The 15,775-nt window shown below is 45.6% G+C and overlaps 1 protein-coding gene across 1 annotated transcript in view; it reads left to right on the top strand.

Moving 5' to 3' along the window:
- Positions 1 to 15,775, top strand: part of FARSB (phenylalanyl-tRNA synthetase subunit beta) — an 84,612-nt gene that overhangs the window by 14,524 nt on the left and 54,313 nt on the right. The window contains exons 7-11 of the mRNA XM_056564907.1: positions 92 to 200; positions 2,046 to 2,116; positions 2,200 to 2,261; positions 8,271 to 8,322; positions 10,199 to 10,260. Coding sequence (XP_056420882.1) covers positions 92 to 200; positions 2,046 to 2,116; positions 2,200 to 2,261; positions 8,271 to 8,322; positions 10,199 to 10,260 — 356 coding nt within the window. The remainder of the gene's footprint in view (positions 1 to 91; positions 201 to 2,045; positions 2,117 to 2,199; positions 2,262 to 8,270; positions 8,323 to 10,198; positions 10,261 to 15,775) is intronic.

Here is a 15,775-nt window from a genome sequence, read left to right as displayed (position 1 = left end):
TTGCAGAAATGTAAGTGTATTAAATAAATCTGCTGTCTAACCTGTGGCTTAGCACTCATGCCACACAATAATATGATATCATTGTTCTCAGACTGACAGCCATCTGAAACATTTCCTGCACATCATTGAAGACAAACCAGTCTATCCTGTGATCTACGACAGCAATGGGGTGCTGCTTTCTATGCCACCAATCATCAATGGTAATTTAGCAACTATGTGTTATGTATGCAAAAGAAAAAGCTCCGCTGGCCTTAAGCCAACCAAGCACATGAGAGTTTTGGGCCAAATGTTATCTCTCCCCACTCAAACTTAAAATCTTGCTTGTTTATTTCAGTAGGGAGACATATACACTGTTGCCAGCCTCCTCTAGCAGTGGTTTATCTCTTGTGGGAGCAAAGGATTGGGCATGTAGAAAGCTCCTTCTCCTCCAACAACAGATGTCAGAAAACTCTTGAGCAGCCCCCAGACACATTATATTGCCTGCCAAACCCACTAACATTGGCAGGGTTGGTTGATATCGAATATGCATAGCCGGCTTTACTGAAGAAAAAAATGCCACATAAAAGTTGATCCCTCGATTAGTTTCATCTTTGGCTTAATGAAAAATACATGTTATTTCTGTGGGAAGAGGAGGGGCAAGCTAAAAAAGACAAAATTGGGTTGCCCAAAAACTCAAATGAACCCTTCCACCTATATATATTATATGAACAGTTTTAGATTGTGTAAGAAGATTTTTGCTACAAGGCTGACCAACAATGCCCAGGAGAAATGCTGAAATCACAGGAACTATTCTGCAACGACAACTTCATTTGGGTCGTCTGCCAAGAGATGCGATTATATAATGAACTGTTACCTTTTACGTAGCTATAAACTTTCAACAGCTGCTTTCTTGGCCAAAAGTGGTTCCTCTTGACACTAACTTACTGGCTAATGAAAGATAGGCTAGCTCTCTACTGGGACAATACCCTATTTGTTACTCTTATACACAGTGTATGAACAAATATTGGCAGCATGTGAGTCACATACACCAGTGTAGTGTGTACAAAAACACCTCTAATATATGCCCGTTAATAGACTCTGTAATAAATAGCCCTCTTATCAGTATATCGAGGATGCCATGCAACATATGCAAAGATAATTAGAGGGATACGATAGATGGTTAAAGTGAGAGCCACCAGTAAACATAAGGCAGGTGAATAGATAGCAACCGCAGAGTTTATGCATTCCAAATAAAAAACAGAACATACTGAGTATAAATCAAGAGATAAAAAAGGAGGCCGATACTTATGTATTCTGATGTCAGGGCTTCTGAAATTCTCATCTTAACGCGTTTCCTATATCCATATCATCAGGAGACAGATGAGGATATCTGATACTGAGCACAACATTGCAGGATTTACACTGCTCTGGATGTAGCAGAAGTCTCTGGTGCGGCCACAGAGAGCTAGTCTATCTTTGATCAGCCAGTGAGTTAGTGTGTAGCAGGGTTTGGTAGTTATACAGGGGAGGTTCTGGTGCGGGGCCGTCCTTTTTAGGGCGACCACTCCGCCTATGGGTAGGCTATCTAGGGATAGCATAATATCATAATATGCACCCCTGCCAACCCTACCTGTTTTCCCCCCCTAGAGTTAATGAGGCTGATCCTTCTTCTTGTGTACCATGCTACCATAATCTTCATCGCCTATACCTTGGCAACTATTTGCTGGGTGGACTTTGGAGCAAGCCTTTAATATCACTTTATTTTGTTTGGTTTGTACACGTGTGTTGTGTTCTGGTTGTCCTGTTTTGAGTGGGCAATTGTAATAGTACTAAATAAATGCTACGTTTTAGACTACATTTCTATAGCATGAGAGGTGAAGTAAGTCACTGCTACATTTAGTCGATTAGAACAATACATGGTGGCTATTACCATAGTACTATCACTTACCAATGTAAAGAAATAGGTATTCTCAGTTGTTTTCACAGCAAGTTTCACTTACTGCAGTTTATAGTTTTTCTTTTTACCTTATTTTAGATTTACTACATTTTTCTCTGTTATCTTCCAGGGGATCACACAAAAATCAACCTGAATACTCACAATGTATTTATTGAATGCACAGCCACAGATCTTACAAAGGTGATAGAGATAACACAACCATTGTTTTTGCAGTGATGACTTTTAAGTTGGTTGTGTTACTTATAAACATTATTTTCTTGTAGGCTAAAATAGTCCTGGATATGATGGTCACTATGTTCAGCGAATACTGTAATGAGCCATTCACGTGAGTAGAATAAACTAAAGTGATAACAATATAAAAATACTGTCATAAAGGCACAATTTTGGATATATTGTTCTCTTTCAATAAAAGGGTACTTTGGTGAAGTAATTATTCCTACAGCGATCTCCTGTACAGGGCCTAGCAACCAGTCCTCAGATCGCTCTGGCCCCCTCCTTCCAAAATGAGCAAGAGTGACTGCCCACTCAGCCAATTACCGACCGATACAGGGATCACGTTCCGTCATTCCCGCCATTCTGCAATGGATAGAAGTGGATAGGGGATAAGTTGACTTCCCTGGTGTAATCCTATAAACCTAGGTTGTACCCTCTCCAACCTGTTTGATCACCTTCTATCATGGCTTAAGTGAATAGTCATACTGTTTCAGATTTGTTAGCTCTTTATTTGTATTGTTGTTATAACATGACATTATTCCATTGAATTAATTTTGTATTGCAATTGGCACTGTCATGCCTTTTGTTATCCCCTATTCAGGGTTTCTGATCTTTGTTACCCCTGTTTTTAAAGTATGGAAGATAAATACACTAATATACTATCTTGAAGGGGTTATACACTAACATTTCATGTGAGCATGCACCCAGAATGAACCTTCAGGTCTGTGAATTTAAAAGTTTACATCTCATTACCATGAAGTGTTCTTATTTGGATCACTTTGTGCAGTGTTTACTGATTTATCATGTGCGACTTTCTGTGAAACGTCGCACAAATGTGGCATGGGCCCGATGTAGAAGTTTTCACAGGGCAGGTCAACCCTGCCCTATTGAACTATTGAAATGGCTCTATGCGATAATTGTATTAAGGTCTTTGCCACATTTTATACAATTGTCGCACAGCCGCCACTTCTCTGCGACATTTTAACCACAGTGAAGTAGAACAGTTCTGTGGGAATTCATCAAATTGATAAATTTGGCACACGGCCACCACTTTTTCTGTGACATTTGTGCTCTAAACAAGTTCAAAACTCGCACCAGTCTTTATAAATGTCTCTCATAAACTCTAAGCCAGCTTTCAGACATCAGTCTAAGTTTCTATATTCCTTAGAAAGCCGTTGTCTTATTACAACATTGTCTGTGTTAAAGTGCATTGATAAAACCAGTCTCCTGGTGTAAGTTATGTCAACAACTCTATTGTACAGTTAATTTGTTCTGTGCTATTCAGCATCCCACAGTGTCTATTAGCAATATCTTCCCCCATCTTCTCTCACCTTCTAAATTTGAAAATTGAGAAAATGCACAGAGGTTCACACAGGTTTTGATAAATCTCCCCCTTGTTCATGCCCTTGTCATCTGCTGTCTAAACTAATGCATCATCCTCCACTGTGGCCTTCCACCCAATACTCTTATGCCTCTCCAGATCTAGCCTCAACTTTGCTTCTCAGTTAATTCGCCAAAACCTCTCTTGTTCTTCCTCTGTCAATCCCTTCCATACTTACCCATAACCCAACAAATGCAATTTACTCTCTCAACAATCACATACAGCAATGACATACAAGGCTGTCCATAGCCTGTCCCCTCCATACATCTCAGCCCTAACCATCGTCATACCTGTCCTCACACAATCTCCAATCCTGAAATCACATATTTTCAGAAAAGCCTACAAACCCCCTGTTGCATCGGTGCTCCGTTATGAGCAGCTTGTACCCTCACCTTGTTTCTCCTCCTCCTTCCCTTGTAGGTTGTAAGTCTTCCCAACCAGCGTCCTCTCTCCATGCCAGTCTCACACTTCCTTACATCATATTTATTGTACTTGTTTTTTGTTATACGTTATGAATTTAAACTCTTGTTTCTTGGTCGGAACCATTGGGGGACACAGAACCGTGGGTATATGCTCTTGCCACTAGGAGGCGCTGACACTAGACATACAAAGAAGAAAAGGCCTCTCGGCCTCTCCTGGCAAGGATATACCCCGCCTAGAGCTCTCTCAAGACCTGGTCTTCTTCCACGTGTCTAAAATGCTGGCTGAAGATGACTGATACGTAAGTATGGCGGAGGGAGGGTAAGTATACCATATACCCACTGAATCCACCTGCTCCGCCAAGCTTGCCATGCCGCCTGTCCCGGGATCGCAAGATGTTCCCCTGGAATGCGTGGGGTCCGTCCCTCCCCCAGAGTGGGTTTCTTCCCTTACCCAGTCGATTTCTGAACTGGCTAGGGTCTCTAAATCAGTGGCTTCTGCATTGCAGCGGTCTTCCCTGCGTGCTTCTCCCAGGCAGTCTCGTTCTGTATCCCCTGACCCCCTGTTGCAACGCGCTCACAAGCGCTCTAAGGTGGTTGCCTCCGGCTCTACTCCAGAGTTGCGCACTCGGGTTAGAAATTCTTCCCGCGGGTCTCGCTCCCCTTCCCCGGTTCACCGAAGCGCCCCCTATCTAGGGGTTGCTCTCTGGGTCATCATCATATGTCTCAGTCTCCTCGTTCCAGGTCTTACACTCCTCCGTCCAAGGCTACCTCCGCAGATTCCCACTCCCAAGGGGAAATAGCGGATTACGGAAGACCACTCTACAGTGTCTGAAATGGTGGACTCTTTGATGTCAGGGACACTTTTCATCTAGGGACCCAGGAACTTCGGATCCTGATCCAGAAATTTCCTTCTGCCGGTCTCGGCGTTCTCCTAAGGCTTTCAGTTCTCATGCGGAATTTGAAGCTTTGTTGGACACAGCTTGGAAACACCCGAACAGACGTCTTCAGTGAACCAAGAAGATTCTTACTCAGTTCCCCTTTCATCCGGACCCTCTGTCCAAATCCACCACTTTACCTCTTGCAGATGCAGCATCACTCAAGGATCCTGCAGACAAGAAGATGGAGAACTTGCAGGGCTGTCCTTGCTTCCCACCTTTGCTTCCGTTTGGGTAGCAAAGGCTGTTTCAGTTTGGGCTTCTCAGCTTCACCAGGGCATCCTTTAGGGTGCTTCTCGGTAGGACTTGGCAGATGTCGCTCGCCAACTCTCTGTCTGGAGAATTTCTCTGCTCTGCAGCCCTGGAGTCTGCTCGTTGCACGGCTTTTGCTTCAGGTAACTTGGTTGCCATTCTCCGCTCCATGTGGTTGAAAGGTTGAAAGCATGGGATGCGTATGCGGCCTCAAAGAGATCTCTTAACAGAGCTTCCCTTCTCTGGTTCCTGGCTTTTTGGGAAACTGAAGAGTAAGAGTTCTCTGCTTCTGCAGAACAAGTCTCATTGCTCTGATCCCCGTCAGAAGGCAACTTCCTTTCGATCTTTTCGGCCATTTGCTTCAGGTTGTCCTCCCAAGCAGGCGCCCTCCCAAGCTTGGAAAGCCCCTTGCTTCAGATCACTTCCTTCCTAGAAGTCTGGCAACTGCTTCGGTGGTTTTGCTGCAAAGTCTGGTACCCGTAAGCCTTCCTCTTCCTGAAGGGGCGCCCCCACCTGCGTCGTCTTCTCGGGTGGGAGGTCGTCTGTACTTTTCCGGGACATTTGGCTGGCTCAGGTTCAGGACTCGTGGGTATCGAATGTCATTTCGGAGGGTTATCGGATAGAAATTGCTTCCATCCCAAGGGATCGCTTCTTCCGCTCACACCCTCCTCCTTCCCCTTCTTTGGCAAGGGCGTTTCCGGTCACTTTAAGTACACTCCTATCTCAGGGAGTGATAGTTCCAGTTCCACCAGGGGAGCATTTTTCAGGGTTCTACTCGAATCTTTTTGTCGTTCCCAAGAAGGAGTGCACGGTCCGTCCTATTCTGGACCTCAAGTTATTCTACAGTCATTTGCGACTGCGTCACTTTCTAATGGAGTCTCTCCGCTCCGTAGTGGCCTCCATGGACCAGGGGGAGTATCTTTTGTCGGTGGACATCCGGGACACCTACCTCCACATCCCTATTTTCCCAACTCATCAGCATTTTCTGCATTTCGCTGTCCCGGCGGGCCGTTTTCAATTTGTGGCTCTCCCTTTTTGGCTTAGCTACGGCTCCCAGGGTCTTCACCAAGGTCATGGCAGTAATTGCCATCCTTCGGACCCGGAGTATCTTAGTTCTCCCCTACTTGGAAGACCTCATGATCAAGGCCCCGTCCCAGGCCCAAAACCTGGAGAGCCTTCATCTCACTCTACAGACTCTGTCCACTTTTGGATGGGTGAGCAATCGAGAAAAGTCTCCCCTGTCCCCATCCCAGTCTCTGTTTTTTCTGGGTCTCCTTTTCGGCACAGCAGCAGCCCGTGTTTGCCTTCCGTTGGACAAACGGTGCTCTCTGCAGCAGGGTGTCCGACTTTCTCAGCCGACTTTCTCAGGGAAGCAGACTTTCTCAGCCGCTCTTCGGTGGATTCGGGAGAATGGTCCCTCCATCCGGAGGTGTTTGCACAGATCTGCGATCTCTGGGGGACCCCGGACGTGAATCTCTTTGTGTCTCGCCACAACAACAGGGTTCCCAGCTTTGTGGCGAAGTCGTGAGATCCTATGGCGGCGGACGCCCTGATCATTCCGTGGTCATTCTTCCGTCTTTCTTACCTTTTTCCACCTCTCACCCTCCTGCCCAGGGTTCTGCGGAAACTCAAGGCGGAGGGCGTTCTTGCCATTCTGGTGGCACCAGACTGGCCCAGACGCACGTGGTACGGGGTCATTCGCACCAAGCTTTGAGCTCGAAAGCCCGCCTCCGCCAGGATTTACCACCGCACTTGGAAGGCTTATTTACGATGGTGTGAGGCGCAGTCAGTTTCCCGGTTGTGTTTTCTTTTCCGCGCCTTCTGGCTTTTCTCCAATCTGGGTTGGGTCAAGTGTCTGCTCTTTCTATTCTGTTCCAATGGCAGTTAGCTTCTAATTCTCATGTCCGCACCTTTCTGCAGGACGTGGCCCATGCGGTGCCACCCTTCAGGTCTCCCACTCCTCCTTTGGATCTCAACCTGGTGCTTGGGGCTTTGAGGGAAGCTCCGTTCGAACCTCTTCGTGACACTTTTTGCATCCTTTCGTGGAAGGTCGCCTTTCTCATCGCTATCACTTCCATTAGAAGGGTCTCGGAGTTTGCGTCTCATTCCTATCGCCCTCCTCTTTTGGTCCTTCATCAGGACAAGGTTGTTTTTCGGCCACCTCCTTCTTTTTTGCCAAAGTGGTTTCCCACTTTCATGTGAATGAAGAGCTTGTTCTTCCTTCCAATGCTAAGGAGTGTTGCCTGCACAGTCTGGACGCGGTACGGATCTATCTCTCGGTCACCTCCTCTTTTCGGCAGGGTGACTCCTTCATTGGGATTCTAGAGGGTAGTCGCATGGGTTTTCCAGCTTCCAAGGCGACCATTTCGCGCTGGATCCGTTCTGCCATTTCAGGAATCGTATCGTCGAAAAGGGAAGGTCCGGCCCTGTCTGGTGACTGCGCATTCCACTTGTTCCATTGGGGCTTTTTGGGCTCTCCGCAATAGGGCTTTGGCCCTGCAAGTTTGCAAGGTGGCCACCTGGTTGTCCTTGCACACTTTCAACAAATTCTACCAAGTACGCATCTTCACGTCAGCTGACGCCGGCCTAGGCCGCAAGGTATTTCAGGCGGCAGTGGCTCAGTCCTCTGCCTTATTCTATGGGGTACTTTTTTCCCACCCCAGGGACTGCTTTGGTTTGTCCCATGGAACTGTGTCCCCCAATGGTTTTCTTTCTCTGAGGATCCATTGGGGGACACATCACCTACCCATTGTTTGTAGTTTCGTTTGTTTTGTACGAGGGGTGGTTTGGTTCCTTTTTTGTCTGGTTTCCCTCGGACTACTGCTGGTTTGCTTTCTCTGTCAGTTGCCTCCTACTGCTTCGGGACTAAATTGATTAGCTCAGAGTCAGTAGGTGGGGTATATCCTTGCCAGGAGGGGCCGACTTTTTTTCTTTGTATGCCTAGTGTCAGCGCCTCCTAGTGGCCAAAGCATATACCCACGGTTCTGTGTCCCCCAATGGATCCTCCGAGAAAGAGATTTTACGGTAAGCACAAAAAAAATCTACTTTTTTACATATGTTCAGTGACCTGCTATTAATAGTGCTTTAAAATAATAAAAATATATATTTTGATTGCTTTTTATTGTTTTCAGTGTGGAGGCTGCTGAGGTTATTTACCCTGATGGAAAAAGTTATTTCTACCCGGTAAGAAATTAAATTTTCTTTTGATATGTCCATCCTGGTACATTTAGCCCTTGTAAAATTTTATTTATTTATTTTTTAGAGTATTTTTGAGTATATCGAGTCTTGCTGACAGTACACCTATGTCCATGCTGGGTGGTGGTGCTCACGCTCGACAAAAAGCTATTGCTATAAAAACGATATTGTGTAGAAATAAAGCGCGGATGTTGGAAATGCTTTTTTTTTTTTCTATGTAGATAGACTGTGATGGCTTTACATGAAGCGGTTGTGGTGGCAGGGTAGAATGAACAGGGAGCACAGTCCGGAGCGACGGTGCTGTTTCACGGCCGCAGGGCTCCAGACGGGCATGAAACTGCGCCTTCACTCTGGACAGTGCTCCCTGTTCATTCCGCCCTGCCACCACAACCGCTACATGTAAAGCCATCACAGTCTATCTACACAGAATAAAGAAGCATCGCAACAGTGGTAAATGATCCACGCTTTTTCTACACACTATCACTTTTGTGTGTTACCCTATATAGTTTGAGATATAAGAACAAAAAAGTAATTACTGAATTACACTTGTGATACGTGCTTTAGTTTATAATAACCGTAACATTGATTTTGTTGTAATGATCGTAGGGGGTCCAAATATCCAGCCCCCTACTGGTCACACATTGATGTCATATCCCAAACATGTCATTTAGCATTTTCACCTGAAATCAAATGTTTTAATACTGTAGTGAAATATACCTTATCCCCTCTCCGAAGGATAGGGGATAAGTTATAGATTGCGGGGCGTCCGACAGCTGGGGGTCCCCCTGCGATCTCCTGTACGGGGCTGCGTCAGTTCGCAGGAAGCGCTGTGGTGTCCCCAGCAAGAAGACGCGGCAGACACCCTCCCCCCTCCCTGTATCTCTATGGGATACATGGAGGTCGGCGTGTCGACCGCCACGTCATGCGGGAACGGAATGCGCCCTTTGTGCGGACTGCCGCGGCCCCCATACAGGAGATCACGGGTGTCCCAGCAGTCGGACCCTCCGTGATCCTTTAAGGCTATGTTCACATCAGCTTTGGGAGCTTTGTTCGCTGATTCCGTTGAAATGAGTGGACTTGCATGTCAGGTTTTTTTTTCTGTTACTATCATAAAAAAAAAGACATCTAACGGAACCCCAATTCAGAATGAACGGGACCTGTAGAGTTCCATTGGTGTACAGTGTCACAACCTTTCAGCTCCATTGTCAGCAGTTGAAATGGAGCACTATTACATGCAATCTGTAGGTTGCATACACTAATCAATGATGTGCCATAGCATAGCATTGATCAGTGTCATCGGCGCTCCTTCACTACTGCCTTCCCTGGCTGACAACAGTAAAAGAGCTACCATTGGACGGCGCGGAACACGGGAAGGGACCTCCGGCTGTCCTCACAGCTGATTGGGACATCGGAATTTCATCGTGGTGATCCCGAACTGCATCCCTAAGCTAACCAGAATTTAACTTCAGGACTTTTAAATGCCACGCTCAACATGGATTTCGGTGTCTAAAGGGTTAATGCCCGACATCACCGCAATCGTTGATGTTCGGCATTAGCCACAAGTCTCTGCATAGTTCGACACCTCTGTGACACCCTCTGGTATTGGTATTGAGACATCCCTAACGGTTGGTCAATATTTTAAGCCAAAAGCAGAAGTAAACACAAAACACAGAAACATGTGCAATTCTTTTTATTTAGTTTTTCTCTGTTTTGGTTCCATTCCTGGTTTTGGCTAAAAACACTGAGCAAGATCCTAAGTGTGAACTCAGCCTAAGAAAGCATTCACATGTATGCATCTTCAGATCTCAACAGTGCAAAGCAGTACCATCTTTCTTATATTAATATGATGTTGTTTGGGATACAGGAGCTGGAGTACAGGACAGAAACTCTCGCTGCAGACAAAATAAACAGTAAAATTGGGATCAGGTAAGAGATGTGAAAGGAATTTCCTAATCCAACAGTTTATAGTCCCTATAGATTTTACGTAGCTGCCCCCTATTCACATTCTGTTAATCTCTATGAGATGTTTCTAGCTGCCAGTAAACTACTTTTATGTTGATCTCAGCTTCTCTTAAGTTTCACGTCTGTGTATGCAGATCCCCTTCTGTGCCAGGAACAGCACCTGGCAGCCCAGTTGTTGGGATCAATAAGCATTCCCGTAAATGAACCCCCACCATTTGGTCAATAAGCGTTAAGAGTATTGCCCAATCCTATATTGTATTTGTCTTATATGCTGATTATTATCCCCTCCAGAACCCCATCCTCTTGGCAGACAATATAATTGCTACCAGGCACTTGCTGGGTGCAGATTTTTGGTATACATCCAGTCTTGATAACATTTTCAGAATTTTGGATAACTAAATGTGAATGTGGTTATACACATTTTAAATTTGTTTTCTTTCCCTGGACTAGACCTAACTCAGATGTAACGAAGTATATAAAAGTAGTTCCTCAAAATATTCATCACAGTAATAGTTGATGTTCCTTTAATGGGAAACTGTCAGCAGGTTAGAAGAATCTAACCTGTTGATATGAGTTACTAGGGCAGAGGACAGACACAGTGCTGTTTTTGTGTAACATTAAGTTTTATTATTCTGCTTATAATGTGGGGACGTTACTTTACCCCTAGGTTCCTAAATCCACCCACTGCTGTACCTCATAATAACACGCACCCCCATTTTAACAGGGAAATTTAAGTAAAAAAAATAAAATGTAATATAAATGACTTGGACTAAATGCCACATCATCCCCCCAACTTCGTTTTCTTCTGCACCTAAGTTTGGTCCCGTCCCTTCCAGTGCCCCATCATTCCTTCCCTTTTATCAGTCCCTGTGCCACATTTACCCCTCTCATCGCCACCCTCCATGTCTCATCATTTCCCCCTGTCATAGACCACCACTATCCATACACACATTAAGCATTTAGTGCCTCCCCCACCATCATTTCCCCCTGTCTCATCATCCCCCACCCTGTCTCATCATGTCCCCCATCATTCCCCCTGTCTCATCATCCCCCACCCTGTCTCATCATCCCCCACCCTGTCTCATCATGTCCCCCTCATCATCCCCCACCCCATCATTCCCCCCCCCCTCATCATTTACGGTCGCATCATCCCTAGAGTGGTCTTCAACCTGCGGACCTCCAGATGTTGCAAAACTACAACTCCCAGCATGCCCGGACAGCCAACTGCTGTCCGGGCATGCTAGGAGTTGTAGTTTTGCAACATCTGGAGATCCGCAGGTTGAAGACCACTCTTCCCCTTTCCTTACCTGTCTGCACTTCGGCAGGTCAGGTCAGGCGGGGGGGGGGGGGGGGGTCTTGCTGGCTGCGGGGTCAGTGAAGCTGATGAGTGACTTGCCGGCTTCTCTGCGCGCCATCACAGATCTCACTTTTCGGCGGCGACTACAAGAAATGAAAAGTGAGAGCCGTGATGCCGCGCAGAGAAGCCGGCAGAGAAAGTCACTAATCAGCTTCACTGACCGCAGCCTGCAAGACCCCCCGCCTGACCTGACCTGCCGAAGGGCAGACAGGTAAGGAAAATAAACAAATCTATAAAAAGCAGGCAAAAGTGGGAATGATGAGGGACGGGGGTGGTAGGGAAAAGGGGGAATGATGAGGGAGGGGGGAGGTAGGGAAAAGGGGGAATGAAAAGTGAAACTGACTTGTTTTCTCCCACACTATCCGCAGGAACTGGTGTGGTGGATAGTGCGGGAGACGCTGATTAAAAGGTAGGGCAGATCCGGACAAGGTAGGGCTCAGCATCTCCCGCACTATCCACCACACCAGTTCCTGTGGATAGTGCGGGAGAAAACAATTGACAGTGCGGGGAGGAGACGCCGCTGGTCACTGATTTAAAGTGGCCGCGGCTGTGCTGTTAATACTGAACAAGCAGACGCTGCTGCTGCCGCTTTAAATCAGTGACCAGAAGACTTATCGGCGTATAACATGCAGGCAGACTTTTTGCCTTAAATTTAAGTTTTAAAAGTGCGCGTTATACGCCGATCATTTCCCCCACCACTTTCTCTCATCATCCCCCCTTGCTAAGTCCACCATTACACAGATAACACATTGGCCCTGATTTACTAAGAGTGTTGTGTAGTTTTGTTTGTGGGTTTTAATTCCCTACAATTTTCCACAGTATTTTCTAAGGTTTTCCTACACCCCTTACATTTTTTGCTTTTTTTTATTTATTAAAATTTTTATTTTTTTAACACATGTTCTGATCTGTAGGGTTTTCCTCAGCTCAAATCCACAACATTTTCTGTGGAAACCTTAGTAAATATGTTGGGTTTTTGTGAAAATGTCAGGGACACCCCTTTTTCGTTACCCATGCCCCCTTTTTCAGATTTTCCAGACCCCTTTTTCTTGGTTTTCTCAGTAAAGTGGAGAGTTTTTCGTTTTTTTTTCAATTCTGGCGCAAATTCTGGTGCAGGCAGAATTTCTGGCGCAATGGGCCAGAATCTGGCGCACGACTGGATGATTTCAATGAGAACTGAAGCCAATTATTTCAATGATAACTGTGTACTGCTTTATTTCTCCAGTAAAGTGAACTCCTATTTCCAGGTTCCAGCAGGAGAATATTTGTATTTTTTTTCAGGGGTGGGGAGGGGGGGCGCGTTATGAAGGTGTGCACCTGGTGCGTATGGGTCAAATGTCACAAATATTTGCACAATCCTCAGCTTTGCACAAAAAATTTGGGACATTTGGCTGGTCAGCACCTCATTCACCAAGAAAGGCTGCTTTCACACTAAAATGCATCCGTTTTAAAGATCCGTTATAATGTTCCGTTGTGAAAACCCTGAAAATCGGCCATTACAAAATCCCATCCAACCGTTAGAAAATCCCATTATAGTCTATGGGATTTTTACATTATCCTTTTTAGTCCTTTATAGCCCGTTATTAATAACGAACGTTATTTTGTGATGGAAATAGTAACGGGAGAAATAGTGCACTCTGGTTGCCCATCTTTGAACCCTCTCCAGCTCCATTATATCTTTCTTGGATACTGGTGCCAAGTACTGTACACAGTATTCTTTTTGTGGTCTGACTAGTGATTTGTACATCGGTAGAATTATTTCCTTGTCATGGGCATCTATATCCCTATCGATGCACCCCATCATTTTAATTGCCTTGGCAGCAGCTGCCCGACACTGGTCACTACAGCTAAATTTAATATTAACTAAGACTCCTAAATCCTTTTCCATGTCAGTCGTCCCAAGTGTGCTCCCATTTAATACATAATCCCAGCCCAGATTTTTCTTCCCCATGTGCATTACCTTACATTTATCAGTGTTGAACCTCATCTGCCACTTCAGCCCAAACCTCCAACCTATCCAGATCCATTTGTAACAGTGCACTGTCTTCTATAGTGTTTACCGCTTTACAGAGTTTAGTATCATCTGCAAAGATTGCTACTTTACTATTCAACCCCTCTACAAGGCCATTAATAAATATATTAAATAGAACAGGACCCAAGATGGACCCCTTTGGTACCCCACTAGTAACAGTCACCCAATCAAAATAAGTACCATTAATAACCACCCTCTGTTTCCTATCACTGAGCCAGTTACTTACCCACTTGCACACATTCTCCCCCAGCCCCATCCTTCTCATTTTATGCACCAACCTTTTATGTGGCACCGTATCAAATTGTTTTAAAATATTGGTACCACATTTGCCATGCTGCCCCTTACATATTTATATATATCTATCAATATGATCTCCCCATACACATAGCGTTTTATACATCCCTGCCTACTTATACATGCATCAACAATTTTTGACTGCAGAACATGTGCTTCTGACACCACACTCTGCTTTCCCAGATGCGGACCGCAGTAGACAGTATTCTCCGATGTGCCTTGTTTACACAGCGCTCTACTATTCATGCCTCTGTATCCATATTGGTCGCCAGCGGTCACATGACCAGCTGAATAGCAAAGCGTCCATAGTTACAGCTTCTGCTTACCAATAGAAGCCTCAGCGTGCTGGAGTTTATCTCTGTGACATGCATCAGCACAGCGGCGGTATCTCCCCAAGCCTCGCTATTGATCCTGCACCGAACACAGTGCCAATACATTTAAAATAGGACGTACATGATGCCTTTTGTTCTACTTGTGTCTTCATGTTTTTATGGTTCTATATGTATTGCTGTTTCTTTATTGATTTTAGATGCATCCTTATTGGTTTTATGCTATTACTTACCAGAATATGTTGTTTTTTATCATTGTGACCTTTTCCCTTTGCACTGTCCTCCATTTTGATTGTTAATGAACATGCCTATATAAACCCGTTATGTATGTCCTCGGTCAGTTGAAATGCGTCATTGCTGTACATCAATAAAGTAGCTAATATTTTATCTCCGTAACTCAAGTGTGATACTTCTGATGGACTTCTGAGCGGCTGCTGCCAAGGTCTTTTCACTCCATTCCCATTCCAGTAATCCACAGAACACCGGCCAGTTGCTCCTGAACCTTTGGGCTGCACAGGATGCACAACCATCTTTCATACCCCTATACGGGGTGATATGCGTATTTCTCTATCGGCTCCATTGGGGGACACAGTCCTTGGGGTATATGCTGCTGTCTCTAGGAGGCTTGACACTATGGTAACCAAAAAGTCTGCTCCTTCCAGCAGGATATACCCGCCTCCAGGCCACTGAGCAATTCAGTTTTTGCTTAGTGTCTTAAGGAGGTGGACACTGGTCTGGTGTTCTCCAGACCAGGTCTCATATTTTTTTATTTTTTAGGTTTAGAGAATGTGTTCGTGCTTTATTCGTTTTTCTTTCTGTTTTCAGGTGAAGACTCAGGAACTGCGGTTCACTGTTTCCCCATTGCGAGAGGTCGCAGGCATCTTGGATGTACTGTTAACCCCCTCTCGCCAACGGTCAGCGCCATGGGGTTGTACCTTGTGGGTCCGGGTCACCCTACCTCCCTGTTAGCCTCGCTATGAGCTTGGCTTGCTGCAGATGACAATGCTGACTGAAGACTACATTCTGAAGACTTCTTTAGGTAAGTTCTTCAGCATAGGTGAGTATTTTTCTCTCCTTAGGTCTTGCAACAGCTGGAGACCCCTGTTTTTGGACCTATCCTTACTGAAGCTGGGGCTGGCCGAGGGATACTTTATTCTTCCCTGCAGGGGGATTGTTTTTTTATTATTGAGGGAGCAGTTGTGCTAAGGGGCAGTGTTTCACAGTAAGGGGCACTTTATTGGGCAATGTGTGTTACTTGTACGTGCCGCTTCTTCCTGCGGGCATGTGCGCCTTTTTACTTTCACTTTCGGCAGCCGCGGCTGCCGACCGCACTTCGCCCACTCTGTTCCCTGGGCGCATAGGAGCTCACTACAGGCGCCGTGTGCACTCGGGGTTCGGAGCGGGCGCCATTACTAAGTCCTGCTGTATTTCTTCGGCGGCCCGGTGGATGTTAGCTCCGCCCACCAGGCT

This window comes from Hyla sarda, chromosome 3, assembly GCF_029499605.1.
Source record: "Hyla sarda isolate aHylSar1 chromosome 3, aHylSar1.hap1, whole genome shotgun sequence".
In the NCBI taxonomy this organism is placed as follows: domain Eukaryota; kingdom Metazoa; phylum Chordata; class Amphibia; order Anura; family Hylidae; genus Hyla; species Hyla sarda.
Note: the sequence above shows the minus strand (reverse complement) of the source record. Positions and strands in the feature narration are given on the sequence as shown.